The sequence below is a fragment of the Rhinopithecus bieti genome, unplaced genomic scaffold (assembly GCF_001698545.2).
Source record: "Rhinopithecus bieti isolate Rb0 unplaced genomic scaffold, ASM169854v2 scaffold_26504, whole genome shotgun sequence".
Lineage (NCBI taxonomy): Eukaryota > Metazoa > Chordata > Mammalia > Primates > Cercopithecidae > Rhinopithecus > Rhinopithecus bieti.
In genome coordinates, this window is record NW_016812891.1 from 1,053,590 (window position 1) to 1,072,358 (window position 18,769).

The window sequence follows — 18,769 nt, forward strand, 5'->3', positions numbered from 1 at the left end:
TAGGTTGTGATGGGTCCTGTGGCGGGGGCCAGGCGTGCACTCTGTATGTGAGGATGCAGGGGGAGGAGGAGGCAGCCCAGAGAGGACCCGGAGCAGGGCAAACACAGATGGAGAAACTGAGGGCAAGGAAGGGAATGACATGGGACCCCACCCGTTGTTGGGGGCAGGTCACACAGTCACTTAGAGAACAGTCACTACTTGCCCTGCCCTCGTAAGTCCCGGGAGGAAAGTGCTCGCCCGCTCCTGACCTGTGACACGCTCACAGCGAAGGCAGGTAGTAGAAGAGTCCCATGAAAGTAAACAGGGTATTAAAACGGATCCTTAAAAATAAAAGTGCAGGCTGAGAGTTGGTAGTGTGGGAGGTGGAGGGTGTGTGTTCTTGTGCAGAGGAGCTTGGGGTTTGCAGAGGAGACAGGGGAGCTTTGTGTACCCGGAGCAATGAACAAGCGGCGACTTCTCTACCCCTCAGGGTGGCTCCACGGTCCCAGCGACATGCGGGGACTCCTCTTCTCCACTCTTCTGCTTGCTGGCCTGGCACAGGTAAGTCCTCTCCCCCGACTCTTTCCCTTCCGGAGACTACAGCCATCCTCAGTTCTTCAGGCCAAAACTAAACAAAACGAAGATGGGGAAGAGGGAGGATCAATGGCTTGTGCAACTACTTCATAAGAAATAGGAAGCCATTTTTCTTTCCAAATAAAGTTCTGTGTTAGTTCATGGGCTTCATGAAAGAAATGTAAAACATTTCTCCCTTTCAGGTAACGGCACTGAAGCCTCCTTTCGCTATGTTTGAACAGCCCCACGCTTTCCTATGTATTTTTGTAGCAGAGTCTAAGGCATAGCCTGGCACAGTGTGGGAAACAGTGTTTCTCCATGCCAGCTCCAGGCGGAGGCTCAACTTTCCATTGCTGTCTGCAAAATGTGCAAAGAGCCCCTGGAAAAACGAATTTTGACAGCGGCTTTTTCCAGTTAAGCCTGCCTTGTTTGAAAGCGGCACTTTGGAACAAACATTTACATTTTTAAAACATTGTCTTACTTTGTCTTTTCTCAGTCCATGTGTTTCTCACTCCCTGAAAGGGAAGCAGTCTATGGAGGCTTGGAAGTATTTCAAGCAACAGACCAAAGGGAAGTTTAACTTACTATGAGCAATTCATTGCCTTAGTCTTTTTAAATAAGAAGATGAAAACAAGGTGACTTCATTGTTGATTTATTTACACGGTAGACAGGGGACAGAGTTTTGAAATCTGGTGATTTAGAAAACACGGGCGTGTCTGTGAGTTAGTAGGGGATTGGGACCATAAGTAGTAGATATATCTTAGAAAACAAGGAATTGGAAGTTGTTATCCCCTATAGAGAGATATTTACGATTTCAAAAGACATGCAAGAATGTCAGTGGTCTAGGTCATTGCTGCTGTTCTGTGGAGGGGCTCACTCCCCTGTCTGTGTGTCTCCTATTCCACTGTTCTTGAGAAAAAGCCTGTCATTGTGGATTGAGAGCAGCTGCATGTTCTTAGACAGCAAGTATTCCAACACAGAGAGATGTGTATAAAATAAACAACAACAAACACAGAAAGGTGTTACACACAGAGAGGTAAGAATGGATTATTTTGTGCTTAACTTTGCTTTTATGAATTCATAAATTCATAAAATACCTGATAATACCTAGCATTTACTGAATATCTGCTATGTGCCAAATACTGTGCTAGGTGCTTCATTTATTTATTTAGAGACAGAGCCTCACTGTGTTGCCCAGGCTGGAGTGCAGTGGCACAGTCTCGGCTCTACCTCCACCTCCTGGGTTCAAGTGATTCTTGTGCCTCAGCCTCCCGAGTAGCTGGGATTACAGGCGTGCACCACCACGCCTGGCTGATTTTTGTATTTTTAGTAGAGATAGGGTTTTGCCATGTTGGCCAAGCTGGTCTTGAACTCCTGACCTCAAGTGATCCTCCTGCCTCAGTCTCCCAAAATGTTGGGTTTACAGGTGTGAGCCACTGCGCCCAGCCCAAGGGTGCCGAGGGTTATATAATAATAAATCTTAATTATCAAAACAACTTTAAGGGTTGGCATTACTAATCCCATATTACAGAGGAGATCAAATGGTGGGAAGTTCTGTAAGATCACAGAGCTCTTGCAAAGCTCGGATCTATTGCCAAAATGCTTATTCTTTCTATTGCACCATTCTAGTGCCGCTTATTGTCTTGAAATTTTGCCGTCGAAAACAATCAAAATATGTCTGAGGAAAAGAGAAAAATATAAGATTCTTTATATTTACCCACATATTGGCTATGTCCAGGCCTCTTCATTTCTTCCTGTATTTCTAAGTTACTATCATAACAGAAGATCTGCAGACTGAAGATCCTCCTTTAGTATTTCTTGTGAAGCAGACCTGCTAGCAACAATTTCTCTTAGGTTGTGTTTACCCAGAAATGGTTTTTATTTCACCTTCATCTTTGAAAGATAGTTTCACTGGCTATATAATTCTGGGTTGACAGGATTCCCACCCTCCTCACCGCCCTTAACATTGTCTCTGGGCATCTTGTTCTCTCTCTCTCTCCCTCTTCCTCCTTCTTTTGATGAGAAGTCAGATCTCAATTTTATTGTACTTTTGTATGTAATACTTCCCCCTTTCCTCAGTCTACTATTATGATTTTCTTTCTTTATTTTGAGATGGAGTCTCCCTCTGTGGCCCAGACTGGAGTGCAGTGGCACGTCTCAGCTCACTGCAACCTCTGCCTCCTGGGTTCAAACGATTCTCCTGTCTCAGCCTCCCGAGTTGCTGGGACTGCAGGTGCACGCTGCCACACCTGGCTAAGTTTTTGTATTTTTAGTAGAGATGGAGTTTTGCCATGTTGGCCAGGCTGGTCTTGAACTCCTCACCTCAAGTGATCCACCCGCCTAAGTCTCCCAAAGTGCTGGGATTACAGGTTATTTCAGCTTCATTTTTGAAAGATAGTTTCACTGGCCATATATTTCTGGGTTGACAGGTTGGGTTTTTTTTTTTCCTTTCAACATTGTCTTTGGGCATCTTCTTCCCCATCTCTTCCTCCTCCTCTGTCTTTTGATGAGAAGTCAGACCTCATATTTAATGTAATTCTGTATGTAATGCTTTTCTCAGTCTACTGTTATGATTTTCTCTTTATCCTTGGATGTCAACAGTGTTACCTTTTGACCTCAGAGATGATCTGGAAATGCTTCAAAACTGGAGAGATAAAGAGGCATCCAGGGGGGCAGTTTTGGGAGTGTGCCTTTTGTTAGAAAGAACACGAGAAAAAGCAGGGAGGAGAAAACCAACCCAGGGAGTCCAGCAAATGGCAAGCCATGGAAGGAGAGTGTGTGAGAGCTAAAGCTCAAGAGGTAGGCAATGGAGGGCTTTGGATACCTGGCCCAGAAGTTTAGGTTGCCCAGTATAGACTGTGGGGAACCCCAGACTGGGCTTTAAGGAGAGGAGTAATATAACCAGACATGTTCTTTAAAGGGATTCCTCCAGCGGCAATGTAGTAGATACACTTGAATAGTCATTCTGGAGGAAGGAAGACCAGTCAGGATCTCGTAGTGATAGTGCTTACTTAGTAGCAGTGAAATGGGGAAGAGCATCTGGTTCTGGGAAGATAAGGACAATAGAATACATAGGATAGGTCACTGAACGGCCATAGGAGGTGAGAGAGAGGAAGACGACATAGATGAATCCAGATTCCTGGCTCCAGACTTTGAAGAGTGAAAAATGATGACTTTTGGACTTGAGTATTTCCTGGTGATCACATATGCAAACTCTCCTTCATTGTTTTAGGTAACATCTGGGTGGAGATGTCCAGTAGGGAGTTAGCTCATGGGTCTAGGGCTCAGTGGAGAAGTCCAGGTTGGAAATTTAGATTTCAAACTTGCACAGGATGAAAACTGAAGGCAAGGGGGTGGGTGAGGTTGCCAAGAGACAGTGTGTAAAGTGAGGCAAGCAATACGGTAAAGCTAAGAAACACCAATAGGCCTAACTTCTAAGTCAAATTCAGGGTAACAGGAGCCTGTGGAGGAGACTGAGAAAGTACGTTGAAAAGTAAGGGGTGTATTGGGGGGACCAGATGGAATGAAATCCAAGGTAGAGGAGCGTCAAATGCCTTAGAGAGGTGGGGCAAGAGCGGGGACTGAAGAGATTTCACGGACATGAGACCAGCAAAGAGGCCACGGAACCCGGCATCCTGAATCACTGGTGGCCATAGCTGAACCTATGCAAAACTGAGTAGGCAAAAATTTTTAAGTTTAAACGTTTTTTAGGATTCTAGCTTTACTATTTCTACTCCCTTCTCCACTTTGGTGTTTCCTTTTCCCCTGCTCCTTCTCCAGAAGCCCAGCAGTGTCCTATCCTCCCCATCAAAACCCATTCTCATGTTATGCATGCAACTTTTGAATGGCAGCTGACATGTTACTCTTTGCTGGGGCATACGTGTTTTACCAGTGGTAGGAAAAAAGGCTGAGTGTTTAATATTAGGTGGAATTTCATACAGATACTTCTAAATGTAGAGTTTTTGAGGTGCAAATTGACTTAGATCTAGGAATCAATTCAACAGCCCCCAGTTCCATCAAATAAACATTAAGAGTTATTTACATAAGTGAATTGGCAGGCACTGTGCTAAGTGCTGGTGGTATACTCACAAACAAACCACAAGCACCTGAGGTTGAGTGACTTTATGGCTAGTGGAAGAGATAGGCACTTACATGGGTAATTTCAGTTTAAAATTGTGCAAGGCAGGGAAGTTACAGGAATCTTTCTGGAAAAGATGTTACTGAAACAGAACCTTGAAGGATAAGTAGATGAAGAAGGAACAGGGTCTGGGCAGAATGTTCCAGGCAGGAGGAACAGCATCACATATGCAGGGAACTGCAGGCACTTTAACTTTCTGGAACCTAATGCTTACAAGAACTGCAAGACACGAGGAGGGCCCTGAATGCTGTGCGTAAGTGCTTTCACCTTTCCTGTAGGTCAGACACTTTCAGGTGTGAAGGATGAGGGAGAGGAAGAAATCCAGATGGTTTTCAGCTTCCTGACTAGGCGCCCTGAGTGAATGGTGATGCCATTCAGTAAAATGGGAACTGCTAGTTGAGGAGCAGTTTGTAAGGGAGAGGGTAGTTGTAGAACCTCAACGTACATATGTCCAGTAGCAATGAATAAGTTGTAAGCCTAAGGGATGAGGTCTAGCCTGGAGAAACAGATGCAGAGATTCGGTGATTTGCTCAGTATCAAAGCTGGGTTGCAGTAGGAGTTGGACTAGGAAAGGAAGGAGGGTAAGTGTTGAGAGCTTAGGCTCTGGAACCTGCCTGCCTGATTTAAATCGCCTCTTGATCTGTTACACAGGACAACTTAAATAATTTGAGTCTCAGGGTCCTCATTGATAAAATGGAGTATACAGTTTCCTATTGCTGCTGTAAGAAATCACCAAATTGAATGGCTTAAAGCAACAAGATTATTTACAGTTCTGGACATCTGGTGTCCAAAAGTGGGTCTTACAGGGCTAAAATCAAGTGTTGGCAGGACTGCCGCCCTTCCGGAGGCGGCAGGGGAGAATCCATTCTTTGCCTGTTCTAGCTTTTAAAGGCTGTCTGACTTCCTAGGACCATGACCGCTTTCAGCAACAGCATTGCTTCTACTTCTGCTTCTGCCATTGCATCTTCTCTGACATGCCTGCCTCCTTCCCCGGTGGACCCAATGTACTTGTGATTACCTTGAGCCCACTTGGATAATCAAGAGTGATAACCTCAAGATTCTTTTTTATTTATTTATTTATTATTATTATTATGCTTTAAGTTCTAGGGTACATGTGCTGTGCATAACATTGCATGGTTTGTATACATATGTATAACTTGTGCCATGTTGGTGTGCTGCACCCATCAATTCGTGCAGCACCATCAACTCGTCATTTACATCAGGTATAACTCCCAGTGCAATCCCTCCCCCTCACCCCTTCCCATGATAGGCCTGGTGTGTGATATTCCCTTCCTGAGTCCAAGTGGATGGTACATTGTTCAGTTCCCACCTATGAGTGAAAACATGCGGTGTTTGGTTTTCTGTTCTTGTGATATTTTGCTAAGAATGATGGTTTCCAGTTGCATCCATGTCCCTACAAAGGACACAAACTCATCTTTTTTATGTCTGATAGTATTCGCATCGTGTATATTGCCATTAATGTGCCACTTTTCTTAATCCAGTCTGTCAGCTGATGGACAATTTGGGTTGATTCAAGTCTTTGCTATTGTGAATAGTGGCTGCAATAAACATACTGTGCATGTGTCTTTATAGGCAGCATGATTTATAATCCTTTGGGTATAATACCCAGTAATGGGAAATGGCTTGGTCATATGGTACATCTAGTTCTAGATCTTGAGGAATCGCCATACTGTTTTCCATAATGGTTGAACTAGTTTAAATCCCACCAACAGGGTGTAAAAGTGTTCCTATTTCTCCACATCCTCTTCAGCAGCCTGTTGTATTCCTGACTTTTTAATGATTGCCATTCTAACTGGTGTGGAGATGGTAATTCATTGTGGTTTGATTTGCATTCTCTGATGGCCAGTGGATAGAATGACATTTTTGCTATGTGTCTGTATGGCTGTAATGAATGTCCTCTTTTGAGAAATGTCTGTTCATATCCTTTGCCCACTTTTTGATGGGTTTTTTTTTCTTGTAAATTGTTTGAGTTCTTTGTAGGTTCTGGATAATTAACCCTTTGTCAGATGAGTAGATTGGCAAAAATTTTCTCCCATTCTGTGGTTGCCTGTTCACTCTGATGGTAGTTCTTTTGCTGTGCAGAAGCTCCTTAGTTTAATTAGATCCAAAAACCCATTTGTCAATTTTGGCTTTTGCTGCCATTTGCTATTTGGTGTTTTAGACATGAAGTCCTTGCCCATGCCTAGTCGCTGAATGGTACTACCTAGGTTTTCTCTAGGGTTTTTTCCGTCCTCAAGATTCTTAAGTTGATCACATATGCAAACTCCCCTTCATTGTTTTAGGTAACATATATGCACAGGCTCCAGGGATCAGGACATGGACATCTTTGAGGGGACCATTATCTGCCTATCGCATGGTATAATCACCACTCCACACTGTTGCTATGAAGGTTGATTGAAATAACCACTCAAAGTGATTTATGAAGATTGCAGTCGTCAAGACAGACATTAGGCAAAGACCTTGCTTTCAAGTTGCTTACATTCTTGGTGCAGGTATCAGAAAGTAAACAACTGAAATGTGTAGGTGGTAAGAAAGGTGGTAAACTCTATGGCGAAAGGACTGGGATAGGGTGCCCTTTCACAAAGAGTGGTCAAAGAGGGCCTCACTGAGAAATTTGAGCACAGACCTGAAGACAATAAAAGAGTGAGCCATGAAGATATCTAGGGGCAGACTGTGCTTGGAGTCAGAGAACAAGGACACTGGTGTGGTTGGTGTGGGGGCACCAAAGTGGTGAGTGGCAGTGGGCAAAGTAATATGGGGAGGGGGAGCACATGATGCAGGGCCATGGCGGCACTTTGAATTTTACATTGAAATGGGAGGCCATGAGGAATTCACTCCATATGAGCAAAGAGTGATATGAACTGGCTTATTTTTAAAGAATCATCCTGGATGTCAAGTGAACAAAGGAGCAAGCAAGGTGAACCTTCAGGAGGCTATTGTAATCATCCAAGTGAACAAGGGTGACTTGGATTACGACGGTAACAGAGAGGGCATCAATAAATGATTCGTGTGGGTGTTTTTAAAGGTGTAATAAACAGGATTTATTGATGGAATTAGATGTAAAATGTGAAAGAGAAGAGTCAAGCATGATCTACAGGCCTTGGCCTCATCAAGGTATTTTGGAAATATATTGGCATTTGCTCAAATGGGAAAGGGTGTGGAAGAACAGATTCGGGGGAAAGCTTGGGGGCTTGTTTTTGGTCATATTAAATTTCCTATGCCTATTAAACATCCAAGTGGAGATGTTAAGTAGGCAGTTTGAGTTCAGAAGAGGGTATGAGTTGGAGATAAAAGATATTAGTGAGGGAAGATACTTTAGAGGCCTTATCCATGGGGCTCTGAGGTTTATGGATTAAAGAGGATGAGAAGAAACTGGCAAAGGAGAGTGAGAAGGAGCAGTCAATGAGAAAGGAGGAATAAGAGTGGAATAAGAGCCTCCAAGAGTCTGGGAGGTTGAGTGAAGAATAGTTTAAGGAGAGTAATTTTGTCAAATGCTGATAGGTGTTGTAATGATTATAACTCACCACACTGTATACTACCTGTTTGTGGGAAATCTTCTATTCCTATTATACTATTACATAGAGAAGCTATTTCTAACATCACCTTTATTATCAAATGAAGTTCTGCTGCAGGACACAGGGCACTGGACCGTTAGATACAACACCCGAAGGAAGGCCTGGAGAAGTGTCAGATGCACATCAGCGTAAACAGTTTTGTCACTGGCCCTGCAAATGCCCTCATCAGAAGCCCCATTGCCCTCCTGGAGTGAGCCTGGTGAGAGATGGCTGTGGATGCTGTAAAATCTGTGCCAAGCAACCAGGGGAAATCTGCAATGAAGCTGACCTCTGTGACCCACATAAAGGGCTGTATTGTGACTACTCAGTAGACAGGCCTAGGTACGAGACTGGAGTGTGTGCATGTAAGTGTCTCTTTCTGAACCTGCTGGAAAAGATTGAGTCTAGACAGATTTCTCTCCTGCAATTGTTAGCTTTGAGTGACCAGCTTAGTTTGGCTAAATATGAGGTGGGTTTAGTTTTCATGCACCAGTGGGACTGGCTCCATTGTATTGGATACTACGTGAAATTAGCAGATGCTTGCACACATTCAGAAACCCATTATTTTCATTGCGTTGAGGTGATCTTGCAGTTCTTCTCAGGTAATTGCTTTTAATGATAGAAAACAAAAGGAATTATCTAGAGTCTGACTTCTTAAAGTGCTACAAAATGACAGCTTTTGTTAATACTGTCAAAAACAATCCAACTTCAGCCTTTTCTGTAACAAAAAATAATCTGCTTAAAAATATTAGAATGTATACCCAGTATTCAGAGATACAACTTTTTTTTTTTTTTAATTTATTTTATTTTATTTTTTTTTGAGACGGAGTCTCGCTGTGTCGCCCAGGCTGGAGTGCAGTGGCCGGATCTCAGCTCACTGCAAACTCCGCCTCCCGGGTTCCCGCCATTCTCCCGCCTCAGCCTCCGAGTAGCTGGGACTACAGGCGCCCGCCATCTCGCCCGGCTAGTTTTTTGTATTTTTTTTTTAGTAGAGACGGGGTTTCACCGTGTTAGCCAGGAAGGTCTCGATTTCCTGACCTCGTGATCCGCCCGCCTCGGCCTCCCAAAGTGCTGGGATTACAGGCTTGAGCCACCGCGCCCGGCCAGAGATACAACTTTAACCTCAGCTTTGCCAACTAATGATTGAGGTGCTGTGCTTTTTACTTCAGCAGATTTGTAAAAAAAAAAAAAAAAAGGTGAGGTCACCCCAAACCACAATCTGACCCTCAGCCTTGTGTGACTAGGCTCTGGAGACTGATTCAGATCATCTAAACATTGACACTATTTCAGGATGCCAAATAATTTAGGATAAAAAAATAAAATTTCTAAGGAAAGAGAAACACTCATGTCACCTGGGCAGTTTAGTCCGTCTGCAGAAAAGTCTAAGCAGGAAGGCAAATTACGATCAGAAGTTTGGTTATGAGCCACGGAATGAGAGCCTATCTTTGGAGTCACGCTGAATGTGTAGAGTGCTCAAGCTTGATAGCCTGATGCCCCTGCCAGCACTGTATTGTATGGTTAAAAATGTGGGATCTAGGTTCAAGTCCTGACTGCTCTGCTAACTGAATACACTTGATCAAGTTGTTTATTCTCTCTGTGCCTCAGTTACATAATATGTACTTCCTAGCTTATAGAATTGCTGGGAGGATCAAATAAAATAATGACATAAAACACCTAGCACAATATCTGGTATTCAGTAGGCTCTCAAAAATGTTATTTATTGGAATCCTATAAGGAAAACATGACCTATCAAACAATGTGGCATTCAGGACACCCATTTTTTCCAAGCTGGGCAGGTTATTTCATTAACCTGACAAACGCTTAGTGACCATCCACTACACAGCCAAGCACTGTGGCCAGCAACTGAGGACATGACAGGGAAAACAAGAGATACAGGCCTTGGCCTCAGAGAATCAAATATTAAGGGGTCAGACCTTTCCATAAGTAATTTCACACAAAATGTGATGAGACTTTTAACAGAGCATAGACACGAGGATAGGAATGGGGATAATCTATAACTAGGGCCCCAAACTATGACCTGAGAGTCAAATCTAGCCAACAGCCTGTTTTTGTAAATAATGCTTTATTAGAACATGGCACATGAACGTAGAGTCTACAGCTGCTTTTCAATGGCAGAGTCAGTAGTTTTCATCAAACACTCTCTGGCTTGCAAAGGCTAAGATAGTTTCTATTTGGCTCTTTGCAGAAAATTTGATGATCCCTGATCAAGAGCAACGTTTTAAAAACTTTTTGATCCGAGGACCCCTTTATAGTCTTAGAAATGACCCCTTTATAGTCTAAAATTACCCGTTTACACTCTAAGAAATTAATGAGGACCTAAAGAGCTTTTATGTGGGTTTTATCCATTGATATTTGATGGATTAGAAATTTAGAAATATTTATTAATTCATTTAAAAAGAATAAACCCATTGCAGATTAATAAGAATAATGTTGTTATGAAAAAACATATAACTTATTTTCCAAAGAAAAATTTAGTCAGAGTGTCATTGTTTTACATGTTTTGAAAATCTCTCTAGTGTCTAGCTCAATAGAAGATAGCTAGAGTCACACATCTGCTGCTTCTTTCAATCTGTTACTATGTGTTTTTCTGGTTGAAATATGTGAAGAAAATCTGGCATCACACAGATATGTAATTTGAAAAGGGAGGAATATTTTAACAGGCTTTTCAGATAATTGTGAATATACTTTTATGTTTATTGATATTATGTTAAAACTTGACAAGTGATAGTGTCTTAAAAATTAGCTGCATCATGGAATCTGAAACCACATCAATGAACTTTCAACTCTGTGATGTTAAAATGCATCAGTCTATCCAAGACCCATTTGGAATAGATCTTTTACTCATGCATAATTTTGCCATTCTATGCATTGTTCATTTGGAAAATATGTTTACTGTGTTGTAGAGATGTTCAAAATATTGACACAATTATGTAACGTCTAAAAAAATCACATTAATGTCATCCTCACCGGAAAAGTCTACATATTGGATAAATATAAAGATTTCAGTGATGGATACAAGTTTTCCAAAATTTGAATTTTTCCTTGAAATCTTGAATTCTCGCATTGACAAAAAATGCTGTCACAGTTGTTTTCCTTGAAGTGACAGGCTCAGTTTGCTCATTTTCAAAAAAAAAAATGTTTCCAAAATACACAAGTCTGAATAACCAGTTTATCATCAGTCATTTCTTCAAGTAAAATTCCCACTAAAAAAAGTGGTTAGCTCAGCTCACAACTTTACCAATGACGTGGTTCCTTAAGGTTCCCTGAGACAGTCATTTGCTGAAGTTTCAAGACAGCTATTCACTGGAATATTCTATGTATATTTCCTATGTTGTTACATAGAATATTAAAGAGACCAGTGCTTGATGATTAAGATTTAATAAAATTAATACTTTATACTGTGCCATCAAGGACATTCTTAGGTAACCCCCCCCCCCCTTTTAAAGTGTAAGTACCTGGCAAGGAAAAATACAAGATTACTTCTACAGTTTGGTTCATGCCAAGGCACCAGCAGTTCAGTTTTAGCCACAGTTGCTTTTGTACACCAGTGCAAATACCAACACAGTGAAAAATGCCAGCCACATCTTAGTACTTGGAAAAGAGTTTTGACCTTGCAGATCCCCTAAAACTGTCTCAGGTACTGCCAAGGGATTAGAGGACCGCACTTGGGGAAGAGCCTATCCAGAAGGTCAAGAATACCCCTCAGAGGAAGTGAAACTCTCCTACAATCTCTTAACAAAACCCGTCAGTACCTTGCAGTTCTGTAGTTAACTATAGTTTCTTCAGACATTCACTTATCCTGTCTTCCTAAGAATATATCCTAGCCTATTGTTGGATGTCTGGGAAAACTTGTCTCACTAGACATCAACCTATCTCAGATTTATTATCAACTATTCTTATGGTGATTTTACAGGATCTTTACTTGGTCTTAATTCTGGAAGTGACCATGTGGGGTATATAGCCTACAATATAATGAAAATGCCTCACTTTAGAAACCTTTCTACAGATGTCCCATGAAGGAGGTTCCAAATGGAACCTAAGAGGTTGAGAGCTATACTTCATACAGGAGATAATCCATTCCTTCCTAGGTTCATAATTGGAGGTCTACACTGTCACAGGTTATGGCTTCTTTGGCAATTTTGCTCTTTTCTCTTTTCAGACCTTGTAGCTGTTGGATGCGAGTTCAACCAGGTACATTATTATAATGGCCAAGTGTTTCAGCCCAACCCCTTGTTTAGCTGCCTCTGTGTGAGTGGCGCCATTGGATGCACGCCTCTGTTCATACCAAAGCTGGCTGACAGTCACTGCTCTGGAGCTAAAGGTGGAAAGAAGTCTGATCAGTCAAACTGTGGCCTGGAACCATTACTACAGCAGCTTTCAACAAGCTACAAAACAATGCCAGGTGCTCATAAGTAGAGCTATTTTTCATGTATGACCTTGGTGGTATTCCTTCATGTTCCTTTTATGTACCATAAGTACTCAGTAAGTACTTACTGATTGGTGGTCAGAGTGAGATATAGTTTGAGTGTATCATTTTACTCAATCTTTGCCTCAGACAGGGATAAACGTCTGAAAAGGAAATGTTATAATGTTTTAGAATTTTCTGGTGAAACATTTAAAACATTTTAAAAGATCTACTAGGTCAGGAAGCTCTTCTAAAATCTTACACCTCTGCTTATTCCCAAACTCTTCTCAGGAAAATTGACCAAATATTGTTCACATGTACCCTGGAATAACTTATTTGTGTTGTTCTATTATGGGCAAGAAGTTTGACCATCCACTTCCCCAAATTTTAAAAGGCAACATTTCTATGTGATACAGGCAGAAATGAGAGGCTACTGCTGAAAATAAAAACTGACACATATTTTGAACTTGTAAATATTATTTCTAAAAATAGAAATCTCATAGGAAGTCCGTTCATTCACTCTGAAATTGAAGTTCAATTGCTAATCTCTCTCTGTAAACACACACACACACACACACACACACAGGCACTTTTAAGTAGGTTACCCATGTATCTATGTACTCAGAAAACTGAAGTGTGATTCTTCATTACTCATCTTGTATACCTGACCATTTGCAAACAGCTTAAGTATATTCATAAACCTTGTATCCTGGTCTGCTCTAAGTTAGCATTTTATTTAAGCATCAGCATATTTTGGGAACAGGAGTTTCAAAACCACCAGCAAATAAAGTATAGAAGAGGAAGGACTCGGAAGGGGTAACATCGAAGTCTGGTTCTTGTTCACATCTCTGTGTTCTCATCCAGAAATCAAGAATGGCTTTTTCTTAAAGTTTAAAGCTTAGTGAGAGGTGCGATGGAAATGCAGAATACTTGTATATGTTGACAACTCGTAAGTTCAATTTTATTAAGTGGATATTTAATAAAGGCAACCATAAGCAGAGAAATGAGTTTTAGATATTTAAAAACTAACTATAAAAGGAACTCCAGTTTTGTCAGTTAATTAGAAAAAAAATTTACCAGGTTGTGGTGAATTTGCATTTACTAGACATGTTCAGTTGACAGCATGACACTGTTAATGCTCTAAAACCTCTGAAATTATAAGCCCTATCCTTATTGTTATTTTTTTTTTCAAAATGTACAGAACAGTTAGCTTTCTGCATTGGATTTTAGTGTTTCAATATAAGGCTCTTAGAACCCATGCATAAACTTCCCTGGAAAGACTACCTTAGAGCAGTTTTCCACGAGCGAAGCCCTTTGGATCAAGTTCAGGTTGGTCTCATTTTAGAAGTTAGAGCAGTTCAGTGGATTCACTTTGACCTTGGTTGGGAAAGGCATCAGATAGTCAGTCTTGGTAGTTAGTGCCTTGTCAGGTAACACGAGAAAATCTCCTGAAGTGTTCTCTAGTGTTTTGCGATTTAGAGCTAGATGTGTTTCAAATGAAGTATATGTTCAGTCTAACGTCTCTTCTTTGCTTAACTGTGAAATTGTATTTATGGCCCACACAGGAATCTGGCTTTTAAAATTAACCATAATGACAAAAACACATACTTTAAGATATATTTGTGACAGTAATTTATAGTCGATGGTTGGAATCTAGCTTTTGCTAGGTCAGTATGAAGCATGCAATGACATAATGCCCTCATGCTTTTTTCAATGCTCACCAAACACTAAGCTTTGTTTAAAAAATCTCTTCTAGTTTTCTTGCTTTTTAATGAATGGTGAATTCCTGAACTACAGCTCTTGGTTTAACAAGGAGGATTACTGGTAACACGGTAATCTAACCTGCGTTTATTTATTGCAGATGTGTGCCAAGCTTCTAATCTGCTTCCTGCATTGAGGTCTTTAAACTGTTGTCTACCTTCCAGGTATCTTCACGTTTCTGCTTCCTCTCCTCAGTTCTATGTGCAATTGCAAGAGACTTTACTGTAATAACACTGAAAGCAGTGTCCTAGTATCAATTAATAGAGCACATACTTTAAAGAGACTATTTCCTATGAAGAAGGCTTTTTTTTTTTTTTTTTCCCTGGGTCTTTTTCAAGTTTTAAATTGATTTTTTTGAAGTAATATAGCCAGAATTTTGCTGTGCAGACTCAAATCACAACCGTACTCCCAAAGCATTCATTTCAAGATGCACATTAACCTTAAGGAAATGCCTTGAGATAGTAAGTCAATATGTAGTTTGCTTAAAATGAGCCAAGGGCTTGATTCATTCATAACAAGAAGCTCCCAGTGACCTTACATGGAAATGGGAGCATTATTATACCCTCTTATATTCTCTCTTCCCCTTCTATTTCCCCTTAGCAGCAGACATTGGAGGGGCTCTATCTACTCACTCACTGACCCATCTATTGATCCATCCATTCTCTGTTTTTTCATAAGTAATTTGAAATCCTACCCAATTGGAGAGTGCTTTGGGCCTAAGAACATAGGGGGTGTGACAATTAAGTTGAATGAATGAAATTCTACACTTGGAATGACTTTGTATATAAACTATTAGTTTAGTTCAGTATAGCATTAGTTAATTAGACAGTTTTCTAAAAGACTAGATTAAAACAAATGAAGAAATCTGCTCTCACTGATAGTCTCATTCTCACATATAACTTTTGTATTTTAGATTTTAACATATTATGAAAGTTAACATTAAGATCACACTGTTCTGATCAATATCTCAAATTCTCTCATTTTTTTTCAACATCTGTTAGAAATGATCAGGCAAGAACCAGGGAAAGGACAACTCCACAGGAACATAAGCTCAGGCTTAGGGTTCCGAGGACAGGCGAAGCAGAAAAATGCAAATGAGTAAATCTTCTCAGTGTTTCAAAGATAAAGTATTTTTATTCCTCCTAAGAGGTTGGACTGTAATACTTGACTGAAAGTTAATTTTGGGGTTGGGAAAGAGGGAGATAGAATGATAAATTAGACCATCAGCTTCTTTTATTCTGAGTTATATTATACAAAATATTCAGATTTCTTAAACATTAGCTTAAACATGATTAAAATGATCTATTTATAGATTTTATCTATCTATAATTAAAATTATCTACTTGTAGATAATGTGTATTTATCTAAGTACATTTATATATATACATATGTACTTTTCTCCCTTTGTTTTAGCTTATAGAAATCTCCCACTTATTTGGAAAAAAAAATGTCTTGTGCAAGCAACAAAGTGGACTCCCTGCTCCAGAACATGTGGGATGGGAATATCTAATAGGGTGACCAATGAAAACAGCAACTGTGAAATGAGAAAAGAGAAAAGACTGTGTTACATTCAGCCTTGTGACAGCAAGATATTAAAGACAATAAAGGTAAAGTTCAAATATCTTTAACTTAATTCAACATTAAGAGATTCCTGAAAAGTAAGCATGTGTGTGTTTTGGAGGGAGGGATGGTGTTTAGTTCTTAAAAAAAAAAGAAAACCATCTCATTATAATGCTTAAAGTCAAACTATTTCAGAGGAAAACAGGTAAGAGATTCCTGAAAAGTAAGCATGTGTGTGTTTTGGAGGGAGGGATGGTGTTTAGTTCTTAAAAAAAAAAAAACCATCTCATTATAATGCTTAAAGTCAAACTATTTCAGAGGAAAACAGGTAATAACTGCACGTTGTGGGGAAAATTTTACCAACCAGAGCAGATTCTAACTTCTTTTTTCTATGTTAATGAATAAAAGCTTTTGGTTGCTACACTGTAATTATGAAAACAGGTATTATGAACACCAGAGTAGAGAAGTCCTGATCTTAGTTATATCACTAACTTGGAAGGAAGCCACACCATTTCTAAAATGCTCTATGCTCACATAGTAAACTTGCTAAAACAGTACAATAAAATATTTACCCTAAGATTGTTTGGTATAACTAGAGCTGGTCCTACTTCTTGAACGAGGCAGGAAGTCTGTCTCAAAAAGGGTAATTTTTAGAAATGCTACACAATCCTTCTTACCCCAAAGTTACTCTCTATCATATTAGCAAGTTGACAACTCCGTTTTTTTTTTTTTTTTGAGACGGAGTCTTGCTCTGTTGCCCAGGCTGGAGTGCAGTGGCGTGATCTCAGCTCACGGTACGCTCCGTCTCCTGAGTTCACACTATTCTCCTGCCTCAGCCTCCCGAGTAGCTGGGACCACAGGCACCTGCCACCTCGCCCGGCTAATTTTTTGTATTTTTAGTAGAGACGGGGTTTCACCGTGTTAGCCAGGATGGTCTCCATCTCCTGACCTCGTGATCTGCCTGCCTCGGCCTCCCAAAGTGCTGAGATTACAGGCTTGAGCCACCGTGTCCGGCTGACAATTCAGTTTTAAAGAAAGATTAGGGTAAGTATTCATCTACCCATCCACTGAAAGCTGTCTGGGCTGTGTTATGGACTTTGCTAAGTCTTAGATAAATATTTAATAAGACATGGCCCTTGATATTAAACAAAACAGAAATTTCTATTTATTGTAAAATTGAATAAAGAACAGACAGCAAAAAACATTGAGGAATAGGTGCTATAATATGATGGAGGAAGAATAGAGAGGACAGTAATAGAGAGGACAGACCTCTGATGAGAAGGGGATCTTAAGGGTAGAGAAGAGAGTGCTGGAAATCACTACATAACAACTGTTATTAATGCCTCCAAATAATTGTTTGTACTATAAAATATTCTACATGTTGTTTTTCTAAACTATTGTAATCAAATTTAAAGAATGACTTCATTTTATGTATCTTTTCAGATCCCCAAAGGAAAAACATGCCAACCTACTTTCCAACTCTCCAAAGCTGAAAAATTTGTCTTTTCTGGATGCTCAAGTACTCAGAGTTACAAACCCACTTTTTGTGGAATATGCTTGGATAAGAGATGCTGTATCCCTAATAAGTCTAAAATGATTACTATTCAATTCGATTGCCCAAATGAGGGGTCATTTAAATGGAAGATGCTGTGGATTACATCTTGTGTATGTCAGAGAAACTGCAGAGAACCTGGAGATATATTTTCTGAGCTCAAGATTCTGTAAAACAAAGCAAATGGGGGAAAAGTTAGTCAACCCTGTCATATAATAAAAAAATTAGTGAGTATAAAATGGTGGCAAATCTGCTTTGTTTAAAACAGTATGAATGCCTGTTCTTAGATCACTACATTTAAGGCATTAGAAGCTTTTAAAAAAAGATATCCTAAAACTATACATAAAATTTGAAAACCTTAAAAATTGAACTGATCTCTAAAATATATCCTATAATTATATAATACGCAGACATTTGATACCATCTAAACATTTTGTATATGAAAAAATATGCAATTTACAATAAAATATTTTACAAAATAATCTGGAATACTTGCTAAAGATGTTTAAAAAGCATACTAAATTTTACTCTGGGCACAGTGGCTCATGCCTGTAATCCCAGCACTTCGGGAGGCCGAGGTGGACAGATCATCTGAGGTCAGGAGTTTGAGACCAGCCTGGCCAAATGGTAAAACCCTGTCTGTAATTTAAAAATTCAAAAATTAGCCGAGTGTGGTGGCGTGTGCCTGTAATCCCAGCTACTGGGGAGGCTGAGGCAGAAGAATTGCTTGAACCCAGGTGGTGGAGGTTGCAGTGAGCTGAGATTGCACCACTGCACTGGCATGGAGGAGCGAGACTCCTTTGGGGGGGGGAAGTATACTAAATTTAAAAAATTTAATCTAGATTTGACAATGTAGCCTGGGTGCCCATTAGTTGATAAATCATTATAGGGCAAGTGAAATTCTAGATTAATTCTTGAACAGTAATAAGATTAAGCTGTAAATATATTTAGACTTTTCATTGCCTGATCTTTAACATCAGTTTCTTTTGGAGAGGAGAAAATGCAACTTTTCTGGCCACAGTTAACAACTGCAATCGAAAATATTTTATATCGAATATTATGAAAAACTAAATTTCCAAGACAAAGACCAAGAACCGTATCATTACGTTGCAAAGGAAAGAAATATAAATAATAAAACTTAAAATTAACCTGTGGATCTGAAATATACATTGCTATTAAAAATAAATTAATGTTAAGGCTAGAAC

The 18,769-nt window shown here is 40.0% G+C and overlaps 1 protein-coding gene across 5 annotated transcripts; it reads left to right on the plus strand.

Moving 5' to 3' along the window:
- The first annotated feature begins 214 nt into the window (after positions 1-214).
- Positions 215-17,803, plus strand: CCN6 (cellular communication network factor 6). 5 transcript variants are annotated; one of them, XR_001880470.1, is made up of 7 exons: positions 215-296; positions 470-540; positions 8,333-8,630; positions 12,446-12,688; positions 14,553-14,616; positions 15,866-16,059; positions 17,456-17,803. XR_001880470.1 is itself a non-coding variant. In XM_017847090.1 (6 exons), exons 2-6 carry the CDS (start codon positions 493-495, stop codon positions 17,735-17,737), a joined length of 1,065 nt encoding a protein of 354 aa, XP_017702579.1. In that variant the 5' UTR covers positions 215-296; positions 470-492; the 3' UTR covers positions 17,738-17,803. The 5 variants fall into 5 exon arrangements, 3 of the variants coding, with proteins under 3 accessions (XP_017702579.1, XP_017702578.1, XP_017702580.1); XM_017847090.1 differs by lacking the exon at positions 14,553-14,616; XR_001880469.1 differs by lacking the exon at positions 215-296 and having other exon boundaries at positions 303-540.
- Positions 17,804-18,769: the final 966 nt, after the last annotated feature.